At 42.0% G+C, this 16,377-nt stretch overlaps 1 protein-coding gene across 18 annotated transcripts in view; it reads left to right on the forward strand.

Moving 5' to 3' along the window:
- The window catches only part of dnmt3bb.1 (DNA (cytosine-5-)-methyltransferase 3 beta, duplicate b.1), a 62,395-nt gene that overhangs the window by 1,286 nt on the left and 44,732 nt on the right, over positions 1–16,377 (forward strand). For 6 of the 18 annotated variants that reach the window (XM_036947287.1, XM_036947288.1, XM_036947278.1 and 3 more), the window contains exons 2-3: positions 1,593–1,703; positions 15,750–15,900. Coding sequence is in view for 16 of the 18 variants with exons in the window: in XM_036947278.1 (XP_036803173.1) it covers positions 1,644–1,703; positions 15,750–15,900 (211 nt within the window). In the remaining 2 variants the exon portion in view is untranslated. Of the gene's footprint in view, positions 1–1,217; positions 1,427–1,592; positions 1,713–11,005; positions 11,062–13,584; positions 13,641–14,144; positions 14,325–15,749; positions 15,901–16,377 lie in introns of those variants that run through there. The other 12 variants (XM_036947276.1, XM_036947270.1, XM_036947277.1 and 9 more) reach the window with 8 other exon arrangements.

Here is a 16,377-nt window from a genome sequence, read left to right on the forward strand (position 1 = left end):
GGCTAGTCGCTTAAGTATGACACAATTTCGTGGACTGTTGTGCACCTGCGTGGATTTTTTTCAATCAAATTTGCAGTTTTTGAAGTTGGGTCTTTATTCTCGGAGAGTGCCCGCGTTAGTCGTGCGCGTGTCAGCTGTTTGTTCATCCGCACCAAACCGCAATAGCTAATTCAGGGTTTCGGTCCTCGTGACCCCAAGGAGTGCACGTTTTGGTTTTTGATCTAGCACTACACAGCTTTCAAATACTCAACTAATCATCAAGCTTTGATCGTTTTAATAATTTGTGTAGTGTTACGGCAGAAAACAAAACGTGCACCTGAGGAGCGAGTTTGGGAAGCGCTATAATATAGGCTGTGCCACGGTTCTCCAACTGGCAGCATGCAAGTTTTATTTGTCCCCACAAGTTTTCTGAGCAAAAACATTTTTTATTGTTGTACAGGTTGGGGACACGCGCCTCAGGGCGAGTGCGGGGAGGAGGTACAGGATACACTGGACCGTGGAGATGCATTGGAGATCCAGAACATAGAGCTGGCTCAATACGTCCTGGCTGGATGCCCATTCTAGCCCAGCAAATGCGAGGAGCTTGAATAGAGCCCACCAGGCTAGAATAGCACACTGGAGACACCATGCGCATCTCTGCATAACACAGTGCCTGACCAGTTACAAGCTCGAGGAGTTGGCTCAGGTCTCCGACCTGACTCATGCAATCTCTTCGTGTGCCCCCCCCCCCCCCAAACATTTTTTATTGGGGCTGCCTCTCGGGCTTCCGTGCTAGCCAGCTAATACCTTCCGGTATTTCTCCTCGTAGTATCGCCGTTCCGCTTTCGCTGCCTCCATCTCCTCCTTAGGACGGCGATACTCACCCGGCTGCGTCCAGGGTCCTGCTCCATCTAATATCTCCTCCCAGGTCCATCTCCCCATTAAGCGCTGTTCCTCCTTTTCACACTGCTTGGTCCTGGATTGGTGGGTTATTCTGTCACGTTCGTCATAACGAGGAGACCAAGGCGCAGCGTGATATGAATACATTCTTCTTTATTAAACAAAGAACACTAAACAAACTAACAAAAACGACCGTGACGCTATAACCAACTAGTGCTGACATGCAACTACACATAGACAATAACCCACAAAACCAACATGGAAAATGGCAACCTAAATAGGATCCCCAATCAGAGACAACGATAAACAGTTGTCTCTGATTAGGAACCAATTCAGGCCACCATAGACCTACATATACCTAGACATACCAAAACCCCATGACATGCAAAAAAGACAAAGACGAAGACAAAAACACACATACCACCCTCGTCACACCCTGACCTAACCAAAATAATAAAGAAAACAAAGATAACTAAGGTCAGGGCGTGACAAACCAGAATAGAACGAGGAGTGGGAGGTCCTGGTGCACAACTGAGCAAGAGGACAAGTACATTAGAGTGTCTAGTTTGAGAAACAGATGTTACTCAGAAAAATTGTTCAAGGAATCACAGCTAGTGATTCAGTGTGATTTTATGCATGAATATTGCACATTTAAATGTACTGTTTTGTGCACTCTCCTAACTACTGCATTGTCTTGTTTGTTTTGCCTCCAGGTTAGAAGATAATCAAAATAACAAGAATCGAGGAAGTTAACTGCAACAGTAATGCCATCCAACAAGTATTCTTCAGCCATCATGGTTGAGAGTGACAAGATGACGGCAACAGTAAGTAGTGTGGGTCTCCATTTTTATTTTACAGAGTGGCTGCAGAGCTGACTTTTCTGGACCTTTCTTCCCAACTGCTAAAGGTCCTGAAGCATGTGCTACTCGTAGAGAACAGGCTACTCTGGTGAATGGTGCTTGTTTAATAGTTACATCAAAGCTGAATCAATGTCTGCAAAATCACATAATGATAGCATTGTACATAACAGAACCGAATATAATAGCAAAGTATAATGTTACTGTAAGACAAAGAAACACCTAATTTCTAATGAGATTTTAGGATGATTGTTCTCTCCTGCGTCCACAACTCAACAGCATGCCACTAGGTCCAATTTTTACCAGATAGCACGCCTATTGGTTCACCCACTAACACTCTCACACAAAACTGGACCATGATACACTGTGACTGAAAGTTTTGGTTGGATCAGTTTTGCCCTCAGATCTTTTGCCCTCAGACCTTTTCCATTCAGTAGGACAATATTTCTGCCCCGTTAGTTACATTAGAAAAAAGTTACTTCCAGGCAGCCCCAGTAGCATCCTTTGCCAGTTGGGTTTTGGCCTTCACTCCTGGATTATACCATTAGTACCATGCGTATGTTTAAAAATGTTGTTATAAGGACTATCTAGATAAATCTGCATATCATTATAATAAATGTAATAAATGACCTTCTGTGGTAGTGTAGTGTTGGCTGTTGCTCTATCCCAGAGTGAGATAGTTATTAACTATGATTCAGTGTGATTTATGCCTCAGAGCCCACACTAGTCTTTACGGCATCAGGGAACTCTCTCTCTCTCCCCCCATTTCTCATCCTGTTGCTTCCGGTCCTGCTCTATTGCTACAGTACAATAAACCACACAGCCACTGGAACTCCCTAACCCCCTACCTCAATCACCTCACCCCCTACCTCAATCACCTCACCCCCTACCTCAATCACCTAACCCCCTACCTCAATCGCCTAACCCCTTACCTCAATCACCTCACCCTCTCCCTCAGGGACCAGGCTTTCAGAAGCTTCTGGAGACTTGTGGGAGGCCTGCTTGTCTCTGTCATAATGGTCTTGTAATGGGCCACTATACTCATGATGGATGGATCACCATTTGGGGGGCATAGTTGTATTTCAACTTTGTCTACTGGTGTGGTATGTGTGTTGTGTTTCCACCTTCCATAGCATTAGACACTGTAGGACTCCTAGACGCTTCCTTTCTTAGGCCTGTTGGTTCTTGCCCGAGGGGCTTAGTAGCGTGGCAGACAAGAGTTGGCCCGGTGGTCACCATATTTTTTCAGAAAGTGTACAGTAGTGTTGTCACGATATAAGAATTTTGACATCGATACCAGGTTTAGTATCACAGTACTCGATCCCATCACGATACTACAACAACAAAAAATAAGGCGTATTAGCCAAGGTCACAGAATGGCACTTCATCCAGACAGATAAACTCAGCTACTGCCCTATTCAATTGTTGGCCATCTTTTGAGTTCAATATCATTACATTTTAACATGTTGAGGTTAACATTTTTATGACAGCCATATAGGGCTGAGCGATATATCAAGGTTTTTTTAGATATATTCGAATTTATGTTTTAGCGCGATATGGAAATGCCTGTATCGCAAGAATCGAGGTTCTGTTATAATGTTGGAACGTTTTACAAATGCAGCATCTCACTGTCTCTTCTCTTTCAGCCCAATGTCAAATAATGTCCCAATTGTGAGACAACATGTGCACAGAGGTTATCCACCAATCACCACCCTAGACAGCCTTTCACAAATTGTAACCACGCCAGAGAAGTGTAGCAGCAGTAAGAGTTCCACCAAAATGGAAAATGGGGAAGGCAGCTCAGCCTCTCGTGAGGATGAAATCATCCCCAAAAAGGGTGGCAATGTTTTTTCAGTAATATGGAAGTGGTTCGGGTTTAAGAAGTCTGATGTTCAGCAAACAAATGTCTTGTGCAAAATGTGTTGAAAGGCACGAAACGCAGCAGTACAACCAACCCTTTCCATCACCTGCAACTGAAACACGCGGTGGAATGGAAGGAATGCGTGAGACTACGCAGTGCCAATTCCAGTTGCCCGATTCCCAAAACGTCTGCTAAAAGACAAACTACCATAGCCACATCCTTTTCAAACGTAATCCCTTATGACAAGAAAAGTTTGAGGTGGAAGGAGATAACAGATGCAGTGACCTATTACATAGCGAAATGATATGGTTCCAATCTTTACAGTAGAAAAGCCAGGCTTTAAAAAGCTGCAGTTGGCCACAAATATCAGCTGCCAAGCCGCAAGTATTTCATGGAAGAAGCCCTGCTGCGATTATACACTGCTACCCGCGAAAGAGCCGCAGAGAAGCTGGCGAGGTTTCTTATTTCTCCACCACAGAACGTCAGAGCCATACCTAAGTTTGTCAGTCCACTACATAAATGAAGACTGGAAATGGCAAAATGTCTGCCTCCAGACATCTTACTTCCCAGATGAGCATATGGGTGAAATATGGCCCAGGATCTCAAAAGACTCTGGCATCGTGGAAGATGACCGACAGGTGTGCATGACAACTGACAGCAGGAGCAACATGATAAATGCATTGTACTTGAACAACTGGACCCGCCAGCAGTGCTTTGGGCACAGGCTTCACCTCGCCATCGGTAAATGTGACATTGGATAATTAAAGTGCATTCAAAAAAGTTATGTTCAGGCCAGCTGTAGGCTAATGTGTTAGTAGTTGAGTCATTCCTCCAATCCAATAGCAAATAACCACAGGCTGTTTTAATTATAACAAATTAACTAAATTAATACATTTTCAATCAAAATGATTATATAAATTACTTATTCAAACAGCTATTTGTCAAACATTTCTAAACAATAGAATAGACTTGGGGGGGGTTGTTCATTTGTTTTGCACAAATAGGCCTTAAGGCGTTGTACATTTTTAATTTTTTTAACTTCAGTTAAGAATTATGTCTCTGTCACGGATAGCTAGGAGCGGTGGGTGTGGAGTCAGGCGCAGAGAGCAATGCTTCCAATACATACGTTTATTAAGCTGGGTCTAGCCAACAAACTGGCAAAATGACCAATAAACAGGTATGTCCCCAAAACCAGGGAAAATAACAGACAACAAAATACGTAAGCAAAACAATTTCACCACTGACAGTGAGAATAAGCCCGCACAAAAGCAGGCGGGCCCTGGAATTTTAAATAGGCCATAATTAACAACAAATAAGTAACAAGGTGAAAACAATCAAGACAAAACTAACAGAAAATAAAAAAGAATCGGTGGCGGATAGTAGACCAGTGACGACGACCACCGAGCGCCGCCCGAACAGGGAGAGGAGCCACCTTCGGTGGAAGTCGTGACAGTCTTGGCCTTTTTTAATTTGTTTAGAGAGAAACAAGAAATGGAGATATATATAGTGAATCATCTGAACCATGTAAAGAGATATTACTTTTAGGCCATATTGCCCAGCCCTACAGCCATATATGCATTATTTAATCAATTAAACAATCAATTTGACTTCGTTTTTACAAAACAACATAGTGGTAATAATTTATTTGAATGGTAAATCTCTGTTGATAAACTGGGTAAATGAAGATTTAGCCTAGGTCTATTCACAATACAGGTGAATTCATATGATTCAATAGGAGAGTGTGCATGCATTCGGGTATTGAGGGGCAGTAGGTAGCCTAGTGGTTAGCGCATTGGGTCAGGAACCGAAAGGTTGCTAGATTGAATCCTCGAGCTGACAAGGTAAAAATGTGTCGTTTTGCCCCTGAACAAGGCAGTTAACCCACTGTTCCTAGGCTGTCATTGTAAATAAGAATGTGTTCTTAACTGACTATCCTAGTTAAATAAATGTTCAATTAAAAAAATATTTGAGCTTGTTTTAACTGATTTCATGAGGCTACAGATGACAAACAGTACCTCCAATTTAAGACTTATTTTATTGGCAACTGCTAGGAGAACATATTATTTTATTGTATAACATTTGCATAGAAGAAGCGATCTCTTCTTTTATAAAAGTGTATGCTGTCTCTTAGAAAGTTATGACATCATTCACACGGCTGTGGAATCTGACATTGTGGCCATGGAATCTAGTGGAAACCAGACGGGAGGCGAGGGAGATGAAGAAGTTAATTACTTTTTGTTGGCAAGGGAGACAAAGTCAATTAATAACATTTTTGGTGACAATCAGCTTTGAAATCAGCATATTTTGCGTTATGTTTGCATATTATCACAAACAAAGTAGTGAATTCATCTGTAAACTAGGAAGGAAATTTAGCCTTCAATTAAAGCTGAAAGATACCGGCATTGTCTTGCATTGTAAAAGTGTTCTAGCCTGTATGGACATTGTTTTGCGAACAGTAATGAACAGTGTCAACATTTCTACATATAGTGTTGCGTTATTGAGGGGCGGCAGGGTAGCCTAGTGGTTAGAGCGTTGGACTAGTAGCCGGAAGGTTGCAAGTTCAAACCCCCGAGCTGACAAGGTTCTGTCGTTCTACCCCTGAACAGGCAGTTAACCCACTGTTCCTAGGCCATCATTGAAAATAAGAATTTGTTCTTAACTGACTTTTCTAGTTAAATAAAGGTCAAAAATTCAATTGTGTTAATTTCTGTGCAGCACGAGTGGGGAGGTAACAATGCAGCCCAGACAGCTCTAACAATGAATGAGGAAGTAGAGCAGGTACTTTGCTCCACTCCGCTGATAGACTCTCAATGCCGAGAAACACATTTGTACTGAATGTATTTTTATTTTATTAGAAAAGTACAGTAGTTTCGGTATACCTTGGAACACAGTGTACAGTGATACCCTGGGAAATGCCTTATGGGTTTCTACATGCTTTTACAATAGTTTTTTGAATCATTCCTGGGTCTTCCTGGCAAACTGGTTCTCAACTATGTGAATCTGTGATCCCAGATAAGAATAATATTGTTCTATAGAAAGCAGTTAAAGCACAGACATGGTATTCACAGGTGTATAGTTTATGTAGTTCCCCTTTAGGGTTTTCTGTCACGCTGTTATCTTGGTGTCTTTGTGCCAAGCCAGGGATGAGAGTAACTGACATTAGCTAAGCACATTTACATGGCTAGCCAGTGCCTCATGTTGTAAATGTGTCTGGAAGGTGTGTGTGCTATACTGTAGGTCAGGTATGGGTCCATTGAAAGGGAGTATCTCTCTCCAACTGAGTCCATCCTTCCTAACCTCTCCTTTGTTTCCCGTATCTGTGTCCAACCCAGAAAGCAGATCAAGGGCTGAGGTGTCAGGGAGGCAGATATACTGAAAGGGCTCCTAGACACCTGGTCTGAGCCCCAGCTTCTAGTTTCCACTCATACTTTGTTCTCCTTTTACAAAAGCAGGGGCTGTGGCAGAGCCTTGTCTGGGCCCCTTCAGCTTGGGCTGGGGGGGGTGAAGATGTACTTTGTCAGGGAATATTTATTTTGAGGACGTTTGAGTGGGCAGAAACAGACGGGATGGACGGACAGACAGATCAACCAAAGGTCTTGCTCTTTTAATCTGTCAACACACTTTTAATCAATCCACACGTGCATTGTCTTATGTCAGACACGGTTTTCATAGCCGTCTGCCCTGAGATGTTCCTTTAGCCTCTCCTAGCCAGATGTGGGGCTGAGAGAGAAGGAGGGGTGAAAGGGTGCAGACAGGAGATTAGGGAGGGGCAATGGGGGTAGCAGACGAAGTGTTGACAGGTGTAGAGGGGTTTCCTGGTCTGGAAAAAGGCGTCTCTCTCAGGTCTAATCTCACTAATGAGAGAAACTCTGGCACTGACCTGCTGACCTAGCTGTCTCTCTCTCTCACCCTCACTCTGTCTCCTCTCTTTCTCTCTCTGTCTCTGTCTGTCTGTCTCTCTTTCTCTCTCGTGCTCTCTCTCTCTCTCTCTCTCTCATTCTCACCCTCACTCTGTCTCTCTCTCTCTTTCCCCCTCTCTAGTTCTCTCTCTCCACCTTTGCCCCTGTGGCCTTAATAATCCCTTTATCCACGGTGCATTGAGTGCTTTGGGGTCTATAACTGTACTGTGTCGTGCTCTACTATGTTATACTGTGCTGAGCGGCTCAGGTTGGCTTAGGTGAGGTGTGATTTGAGCTGACACGGTTGGAGGTGCGTGAGAAAGAATCTCACTGCTGCCTGTGAGAGAGGGGGGGGGGGGGGGGGCAGGAGAGAGAGAGGGTTTGAGACAGAGAGAAACTGCTTATTTCTTTGTATAGCGTTTGTATTGCAGTGCTGGTTTCCTAGAGTGAGAGAGTGCACAGTGTGTGGTATGTAATTGAACTATGCTCAGCTCTACTGTGCAGCTGTGCTAGCCTGGGTTGGCTTGTGTCTTCCCCTGTGCCTGCTGGTTGGCTGTGTTAGCTTTGGCAAGTGACTGTGCCACTGGAGGACAGCGATGGTGGTAAGGGAAACGTGACTCAGACTGGCATTCCAGAGGAAGATTCCTGATATCCCACAACCGCATGCATTGTTCCCAAGGCCAAGGGCTTACGCTTCCTTAGGAGGAAGCCTGCCAATGGGGTGAAGGCCCTTAACTCTCTCACCCCCAACTCCCTGGCTGTCTCCCCCTCAGGGAGTTCCACCTCTCTCACCCTCTTCCAGTCTCAGCCCAGTGTTCAGTCTAAATATTTTGGATAGATGCTTTAACTCTGTATCTCTCTATGTTGTTATATTTTTTTTGTGGTCTTGTTTTATTTTGGTGTGTGTGTGTTCCTATAGCTACCTCTGCATCTATTTCACAGCTGGAATTAACATTCTTCTCCTTTACCTTTAATCAAGTCAGCAGATCCCATCACTCTCATTGTTTTAACCTATGAACTTTACTTAAGATAACAGTTTGTTTTTACTCTTAGATTCTACAGTCATCCAGGGCTTAAATTTCTGACTTAGACTATGTGGACAACTACAAATGCCTAGGTTTCTGGTTAGACTGTAAACTCTCCTTCCAGACATTAAGCATATCCAATCCAAAATTAAATCTAGAATTGGCTTCCTATTTCGCAACAAAGCATCCTTCACTCATGCTGCCAACCATACCCTCGTAAAACTGACTATCCTACCGATCCTTAACTTTGCCGATGTCATTTACGAAATAGCCTCCAACACTCTCCTCAGCAAATTGTATGTAGTCTATCACAGTGCCATCCGTTTTGTCACCATAGCCCCATATATCACCCACCACTGTGACCTGTATGCTCTCGTTGGCTGGCCCTCGCTACATATTCGTTGCCAAACTCACTGGCTCCAGGTCATCTATAAGTCTTTGCTAGGTAAAGCCCCACCTTATCTCAGCTCACTGGTCACCATAGCAGCACCCACCCATAGCATGCGCTCCAGCAGGTATATTTCACTGGTCATCCCCAAAGCCAACTTCCCCATTGGCCGCCTTTTCTTCCATGTCTCTGCTGCCAATGACTGGAACAAATTGCAAAAATCACTGAAGCTGGAGACTTATATCAAATTAGCTAGCAAGTACAAGCTAGCTAGCTAAATTGCCATAAATGTTTAATGCTTTTCGACCTGTCCCCAAATTAATGTAATTGGTTCAGAGTTTTTTTTAAATTTTAACCTGCGTGTCGGGATCTCGTTTGGTGTAGGGGGACAAAATATATTTATGCACGATGGTGCACACGCGCAGCCGGTTTGGGTTCCGTGTTAGGGTAAAAAAACAAGGCTGCAGTTGATGCTGCTGAAACTCCACATCTTTAGCTGGCATTTGGCAAAGCACTGGAGTCTTGCAGTCCCGTTTAAATCAAATCAATCTTTATTTGCCACATGCGCCGAATACAACAAGTGTAGACTTTACTGTGAAATGCTTACTTTACAAGCCCTTAACCAACAAACAGTGCAGTTCAAGAAGAAGAAAATATTTACCAAGTAGGCTAAAATAAAAAGTCATAATAAAAAGTAACACAATAAGAATAACAATAACGAGGCTATTTACAGGGGGCACCAGTACCGAGTCAGTGTGCAGGGGAACAGGCTAGTTGAGGTAATCTGTACATGTAGTTGGGGGCGAAGTGACTGCATAGGCAACAAACAAACAGCGAGTAGCAACAGTGTACAAGGGGATGGTCAATGTATTGTTTATGAATTGTTCAGCAGTCTAATGGCTTGGGGGTAGAAGCTGTTGGGGAGCCTTTTGGTCCTAGACTTGGTGCTCCGGTACCGCTTGCCGTGCAGTAGCAGAGAAAACAGTCTATAACTTGGGTGACTGGAGTCTCTGACAATTTTATGGGCTTTCCTCTGAGACTGCCTATTATATATGTCCTGGATGGTAGGAAGCTTGGCCCCAGTGATGTACTGGGCTGTTTGCACTACCTTCTGGGGCGCCTTACGATCAAATGCTGAGCAGTTGCCATACCAGGTTATAATGCCTTCGCTTGAATAGAGATCGAGAGAGACAGAAAAATACAGGGAAAGGAAAAAACAAACATGTATCCATCCATACACTCTTCCACCACTGGCCCCACTCACTCCTTCTGGCATATAGAGTCACTGAGTCTTGCAGCTAGCTAACCTTTTTATTCATATGCTAGCGTACCTGTAGACTTCCAGTCATTGCGCTAATGCTACAGTAGTTAGAATTAGCTCGGTAAACTACCTCTAAAAATGGTATCCACTAGTTCTGGGTAAGTAGAACAACTTAATTGACAGAATTTCACAATATCCCTTTAAATGGAGTGAGAGAGAGAAAAGATACAAATTGAGAGAGGTTGTTAAGAGCTGAACTGATTATCACAGTTTGCCAGTGGAAGGGAGCATGTGACCCAAATGTTGTTTGTGACTACTATGATTTCCCATTGTAGTCAATTTAATTGCAGGAATTCCATCAATTATTTAAAGTAATTATTTTACCAATTTTGTAACAGAAAGAGTTTTAATCACATAATAATTCATAAACTAAATTAAAATCAGGAAAATCACTACACATAATTGGTAGGACTACCTTGTTACTTACAGTGCCTTGCAAAAGTATTCATCCCCCTTGGTGTTTTTCCTATTTTATTGCTTTACAACCTGTAATTTAAATATATTTTTATATGGATTTCATGTAATGGACATACACAAAATAGTCCAAATTGATGAAGTGAAATTAAAAAATAACTTGTTTAAAAAAAACAGAAAAGTGGTATGTACATATGTATTCCCCCCTTTGCTATGAAGCCCCTAAATAAGATCCGGTGCAAACAATTACCTTCAGATGTCACATAATTAGTTAAATAAAGTCCACCTGTGTGCAATCTAAGTGTCACATGATCTGTCACATGATCTCAGTATATTTACACCTGTTCTGAAAGGCCCCAGAGTCTGCAACACCACCAAGCAAGCAGCACCATGAAGACCAAGGAGCTCTCCAAACAGGTCAGGGACAAAGTTGTGGAGAAGGACAGATCAGGGTTAGGTTATAAAAAAAATGTCTGAAACTTTGAACATCTCACGGAGCACCATTAAATCCATTATTAAAAATGGAAAGAATATGGCACCACAACAAAACTGCCAAGAGAGGGCCGCCCACCAAAACTCACGGACCAGGCAATGAGGGCATTAATCAGAGAGGCAACAAAGAGACCAAAGATAACCCTGAAGGAGCTGCAAAACTCCACAGCGGAGATTGGAGTATCTGTCCATAGGACCACTTTAAGCTGTGCTCTCCACAGAGCTGGGCTTTACGGAAGAGTGTCCAGAGAAAAAGCCATTGCTTAAAGAAGAAAATAAGCAAACACGTTTGGTGTTCGTCAAAAGGCATGTGGGAGACTCCCCAAACATATTGAAGAAGGTATTCTGGTCAGATGAGACAAAAATTTAGCTTTTTGGACATCAAGGAAAACGCTATGTCTGGCGCAAACCCAATACCTCTCATCACCCTGAGAAGGTCAGCCCCACAGTGAAGCATGGTGGTGACAGCATCATGCTGTGGGGATGTTTTTCATCAGCAGGGACTGGGAAACTGGTCAGAATTGAAGAAATTATGCATGGCGCTAATACAGGGAAATTCTTGAGGGAAAACAGATTCAGTCTTCCAGAGATTTGAGACTGGGACGGAAGTTCATCTTCCATCAGGAAATAACCCTAAGCATACTGCTAAAGCAACACTTGAGTGGTTTAAGGGGAAACATTTAAATGCCTTGCCTAGGCAAAACCAATCCAATTGAGAATCTGTGGTATGACTTAAAGATTGCGGTACACCAGCGGAACCCATCCAACTTGAAGAAGCTGGAGCAGTTTTGCCTTGAAGAATGGACAAAAATCCCAGTGGCTAGATGTGCCAAGCTTATAAAGACATACCCCAAGAGACTTGCACCTTTTACTGCAAAAGATAGCTCTACGAAATGTTAACTTTGGGGGGGTGAATAGTTATGTGCGCTCAAGTTTTCTGTTTTTTTGGTCTTATTTCTTGTTTGTTTCACAATGAAAAATATGTTGCATCTTCAAAGTGTTGTGTAAATCAAATGATACAACCCCCCCAAAAATGATCATAAATATATGTGGGTTTTTGCTAACAGAATGACAAGACATTAGGTCATTTTTCTTAAACTTACAGAAGTCAAATAACTTCTCCAAAATGAAATGTCAGTGTTGATATTAGTTGATAAGGGTCTTTAATGAAACATTACTGTGTTATGTATTTCAAATACCTTTTGAGACCTTTTCTGGTACATGTTTTCTAAGACCCCTTTTCCATATGAACCTTTACTCATTCCACATTTTTAAGATGGAACATTTTAGAAAAATGTATGCCTTAATTTCCCCAAAATATAGACTGAGCTTTATTTTTACATCCAATTTGATATGCTCCTATCAATTTCACATGTTAATCCTCATGGGTCTTTTTACGTAGAAATGCCATCCGCACAAGACTACAAAGCTACTAATCAGAATGACCTTTATTCGCCAAGTATATTTACCTACACCCGTAATTTGACTTAGTGAGAAGGCACTACCAGCAATAGAAAATATACTAACGGAATACAGACAAAAGCCAACATAGACATCATACAGAATATACAATATCGGAACAATAAACAAATTCTGGAGTATAGGCTCATTGCAGTGGGAACATACCATTTACAGAGGGGGATTTACAGTTCCTTCAGAAAGTATGCATACCCATTGATAGAGATGAAATGGCAGGAACATTTCATATCGCGATTATAGTGACCAAAATGATTACGGTTATCAGTATTATTGCGGTATTGTTAAAATGTGCTGGAAATGTTCAAAAAGTACTGATACACATACTGAAATAATTTCATCAAGTTTTATAATGAAAAACAACAACCAACAAAAGTTTCCCTAGTGTAGGTTTAAATGAACACAACCGTAAGTAAGCAAATTAAATAAACAAACAACAATTAGCAGCACTATGTACTTTTTGTGTGCATAAAAATGTAAATAATAACATTAACATTAAAGATGGCACCATGTGATTATTTTCTTGCCTTTTTACCTGACTTACAGTTGAAGTCGGAAGTTTACATACATTTAGGTTGGAGTCATTAAAACTCGTTTTTCAACCACTCCACAAATGTCTTGTTAACAAACTATAGTTTTGGCAAGTGGGTTAGGACATCTACTTTGTGCATGACACAAGTCATTTTTCCAACAATTGTTTACAGAGAGATTATTTCACTTATAATTCACTGTATCACAATTCCAGTGGGTCAGAAGTTTACATACACTAAGTTGACTGTGTCTTTAAACAGCTTGGAAAATTCCAGAAAATGATGTCATGGCTTTAGAAGCTTCTGATAGGCTAATTAACATCATTTGAGTCAATTGGAGGTGTAACTGTGGATGTATTTCAAGGACCACCTTCAAACTCAGTGCCTCTTTGCTTGACATCATGGGAAAATCAGAAGACATCAGCCAGGGCCTCAAAAAAAACTGTAGACCTCCACAAGTCTGGTTCATCCTTGGGAGCAATTTCCAAACGCCTGAAGGTACCACGTTCATCTGTATAAATAATAGTACACAAGTATAAACACCAAGGGACCACGCAGCTGTCATACCGCTCAGGAAGGAGACGCATTCTGTCTCCTAGAGATGAACGAACTTTGGTGTGAAAAGTGCAAATCAATCCCAGAACAACAGCAAAGGACATTGTGAAGATGCTGGAGGAAACGGTACAAAAGTATCTATATCCACAGTAAACCGGGTCCTATATCGACATAACCTGAAAGACCGCTCAGCAAGGAAAAAGCCACTGCTCCAAACCGCCATAAAAAAAAGCCAGACTACGGTTTGCAACTGCACATGGGGACAAAGATCTTACTTTTTGGAGAAATGTCCTCTGGTCTGATGAAACAAAAATAGAACTGTTTGGCCATAATGACCATCTTTATGTTTGGAGGAAAAGGGGGAGGCTTGCAAGCCGAAGAACACCCTCCCAACCGTGAAACACGGGGGTGGCAGCATCATGTTGTGTGGGTGCTTTGCTGCTGGAGGGACTGGTGCACTTCACAAAATAGATGGCGTCATGAGAAAGGAAAATTATGTAGCTACATTGAAGCAACATCACAAGACATGAGTCAGGAAATTAAGGCTTGGTCGGAAATGGCAATGACAATGACCCCAAGCATACTTCCAAAGTTGTGGCAAAATGGCATAAGGACAACCAAGTCAAGGTATTGGAGTGGCCATCACAAAGCCCAGACCTCAATCCCATAGAACATTTGAGGGCAGAACTGAAAAGGCGTGTGCGAGCAAGGAGGCCTACAAACCTGATTCAGTTACACCAGCTCTGTCCATTAAATGCAAATGTTATCAGTGAATACACATTCAGTGTTAAATGTTTTGTTCCCAGAATATTAACACATTGTTTTAATCAGAAGATAAAGGTGTGCAATTGTGTTCATTGTTTCAGGCAATCAGTAAATACTACTGCATGGAATTCTAAATCATTCCGTCAGTGTCATAACATGTCATACCATGTACATGGTTCCCCAACTGGCTGCCCGCATGCCGAATTTGCAAAACATTTTCGCTGATGGATTGTGATGATACAGATGAATGAATCCTGAACACGATGTGCTTGTTTTTTATTTTAGTTTTTACAGGAATAGTATTTGATTTGATGTGTATGAAATTGTTGTGTGAAATATGCATAAAGGGAGAGTAATTGCCCATAATTCTTCATCTTTGCATAGTTGTACTTTTAGTAGTATTTATTAGGATCCCCAGTAGCTGTTGGCAAGGCAGCACCTACTCTTCCTGGGGTCCAAACAGGGGTAGACATTTGTATCATCATTAGTGACTGCAAAGAAAATGTATTGATCTCCTGGGATTTTTTAAACACAGACTAACTTTCTGTTCTGTCTGCTTGGACTCGAGATAAATATGGTTGCGTTAATCTTTTTGCTGGCAGTCGTGTTGTTTTGATGAATGTATTTGCAATTTTGACAACTTCATTTGGAAAACACATGTACTGTCTTGCAAAAAAACACAGATTGGATTGTTTTGAAAATTGACAGCATTGTTCCAAAAATGCTTGTACGCGATTGAGAAAAACTGTAGTGTTGTCTTAGTGGCAGAATTAGCAAAGAGGACGCTGGGTCATGTGATTTATAGACCCACAATGCTATTGAAGCCACGGCGAGAGAGACCGCCTAATTTTTCATCACTCCTTTACTGGCTGTCTCTAGATTAAAGGGTGTAATTCAAGGGGAAGAGATGATTGCTGAAGTGGGACACAGGCACCACAGCTGAGTCATTCAAATCTAGCAGTCCATACACGTTTGATTCTTGCCACGAGACTGACACCATTTCTGAATCTGCATCATTTCTTACATACTGTGCACAGTGAAAGCACACATAGACAGAAAATTACTGCCCGTAGCTTGACTTGCTAATATGCAAGTTTTCTGATGAATGCTTCAAGCTTTTTTGATGACAATTGTTGTTGTGTTATGTTAAGTGTTATGTTAGGTGGGGTGGTTTGTGATGGAAGCTGACTGGTCTATAGGTAGTTGGCTGCTGTTTGGGGTGGTTTGTTTGGACTGTTTTGCTGTTTTTTTTAACTGAGTTGATAGCACATCTTCTGTCGTCCCCAGGCTGAGGTGAACGGGGACATTCCTGCAGCCGAGGGACCATCAGAGAACGACAGTGGCGCAGAGATGACCAATGAGAACAGCCCGCTGACCGCTGCTGAGCCGCCCTCCCCCTTCAGCCCCAAGCAAAACGGAGACGCTGCTTCACCTGCAGGTCAGGAACACATACAACACTGATAGTAGCAAACATGCATGGCAGCAAGACTGGAAAGGGACATTTAAAATATTTTAAGCTCTCTAGTTGGTTTACAGTAGAGCTAAGTGATGAACAGAAATGTAGGTTATTTTACTGTTTTTAAACAACTACTGTAATTGACCTGACATCACATACAGTGGGGCAAAAAAGTATTTAGTCAGCCACCAATTGTGCAAGTTCTCCCACTTAAAAAGATGAGAGAGAGCTGTAATTTTCATCATAGGTACACTTCAACTATGACAGACAAAATGAGAAAAAAAAATCCAGAAAATCACATTGTAGGATTTTAATGAATTTATTTGCAAATTATGGTGGAAAATAAGTATTTGGTCACCTACAAACAAGCAAGATTTCTGGCTCTCACAGACCTGTAACTTCTTCTTTAAGAGGCTCCTCTGTCCTCCACTCGTTACCTGTATTAATGGCACCTGTTTG

This window comes from Oncorhynchus mykiss, chromosome 16, assembly GCF_013265735.2.
Source record: "Oncorhynchus mykiss isolate Arlee chromosome 16, USDA_OmykA_1.1, whole genome shotgun sequence".
Classification (NCBI taxonomy): domain Eukaryota; kingdom Metazoa; phylum Chordata; class Actinopteri; order Salmoniformes; family Salmonidae; genus Oncorhynchus; species Oncorhynchus mykiss.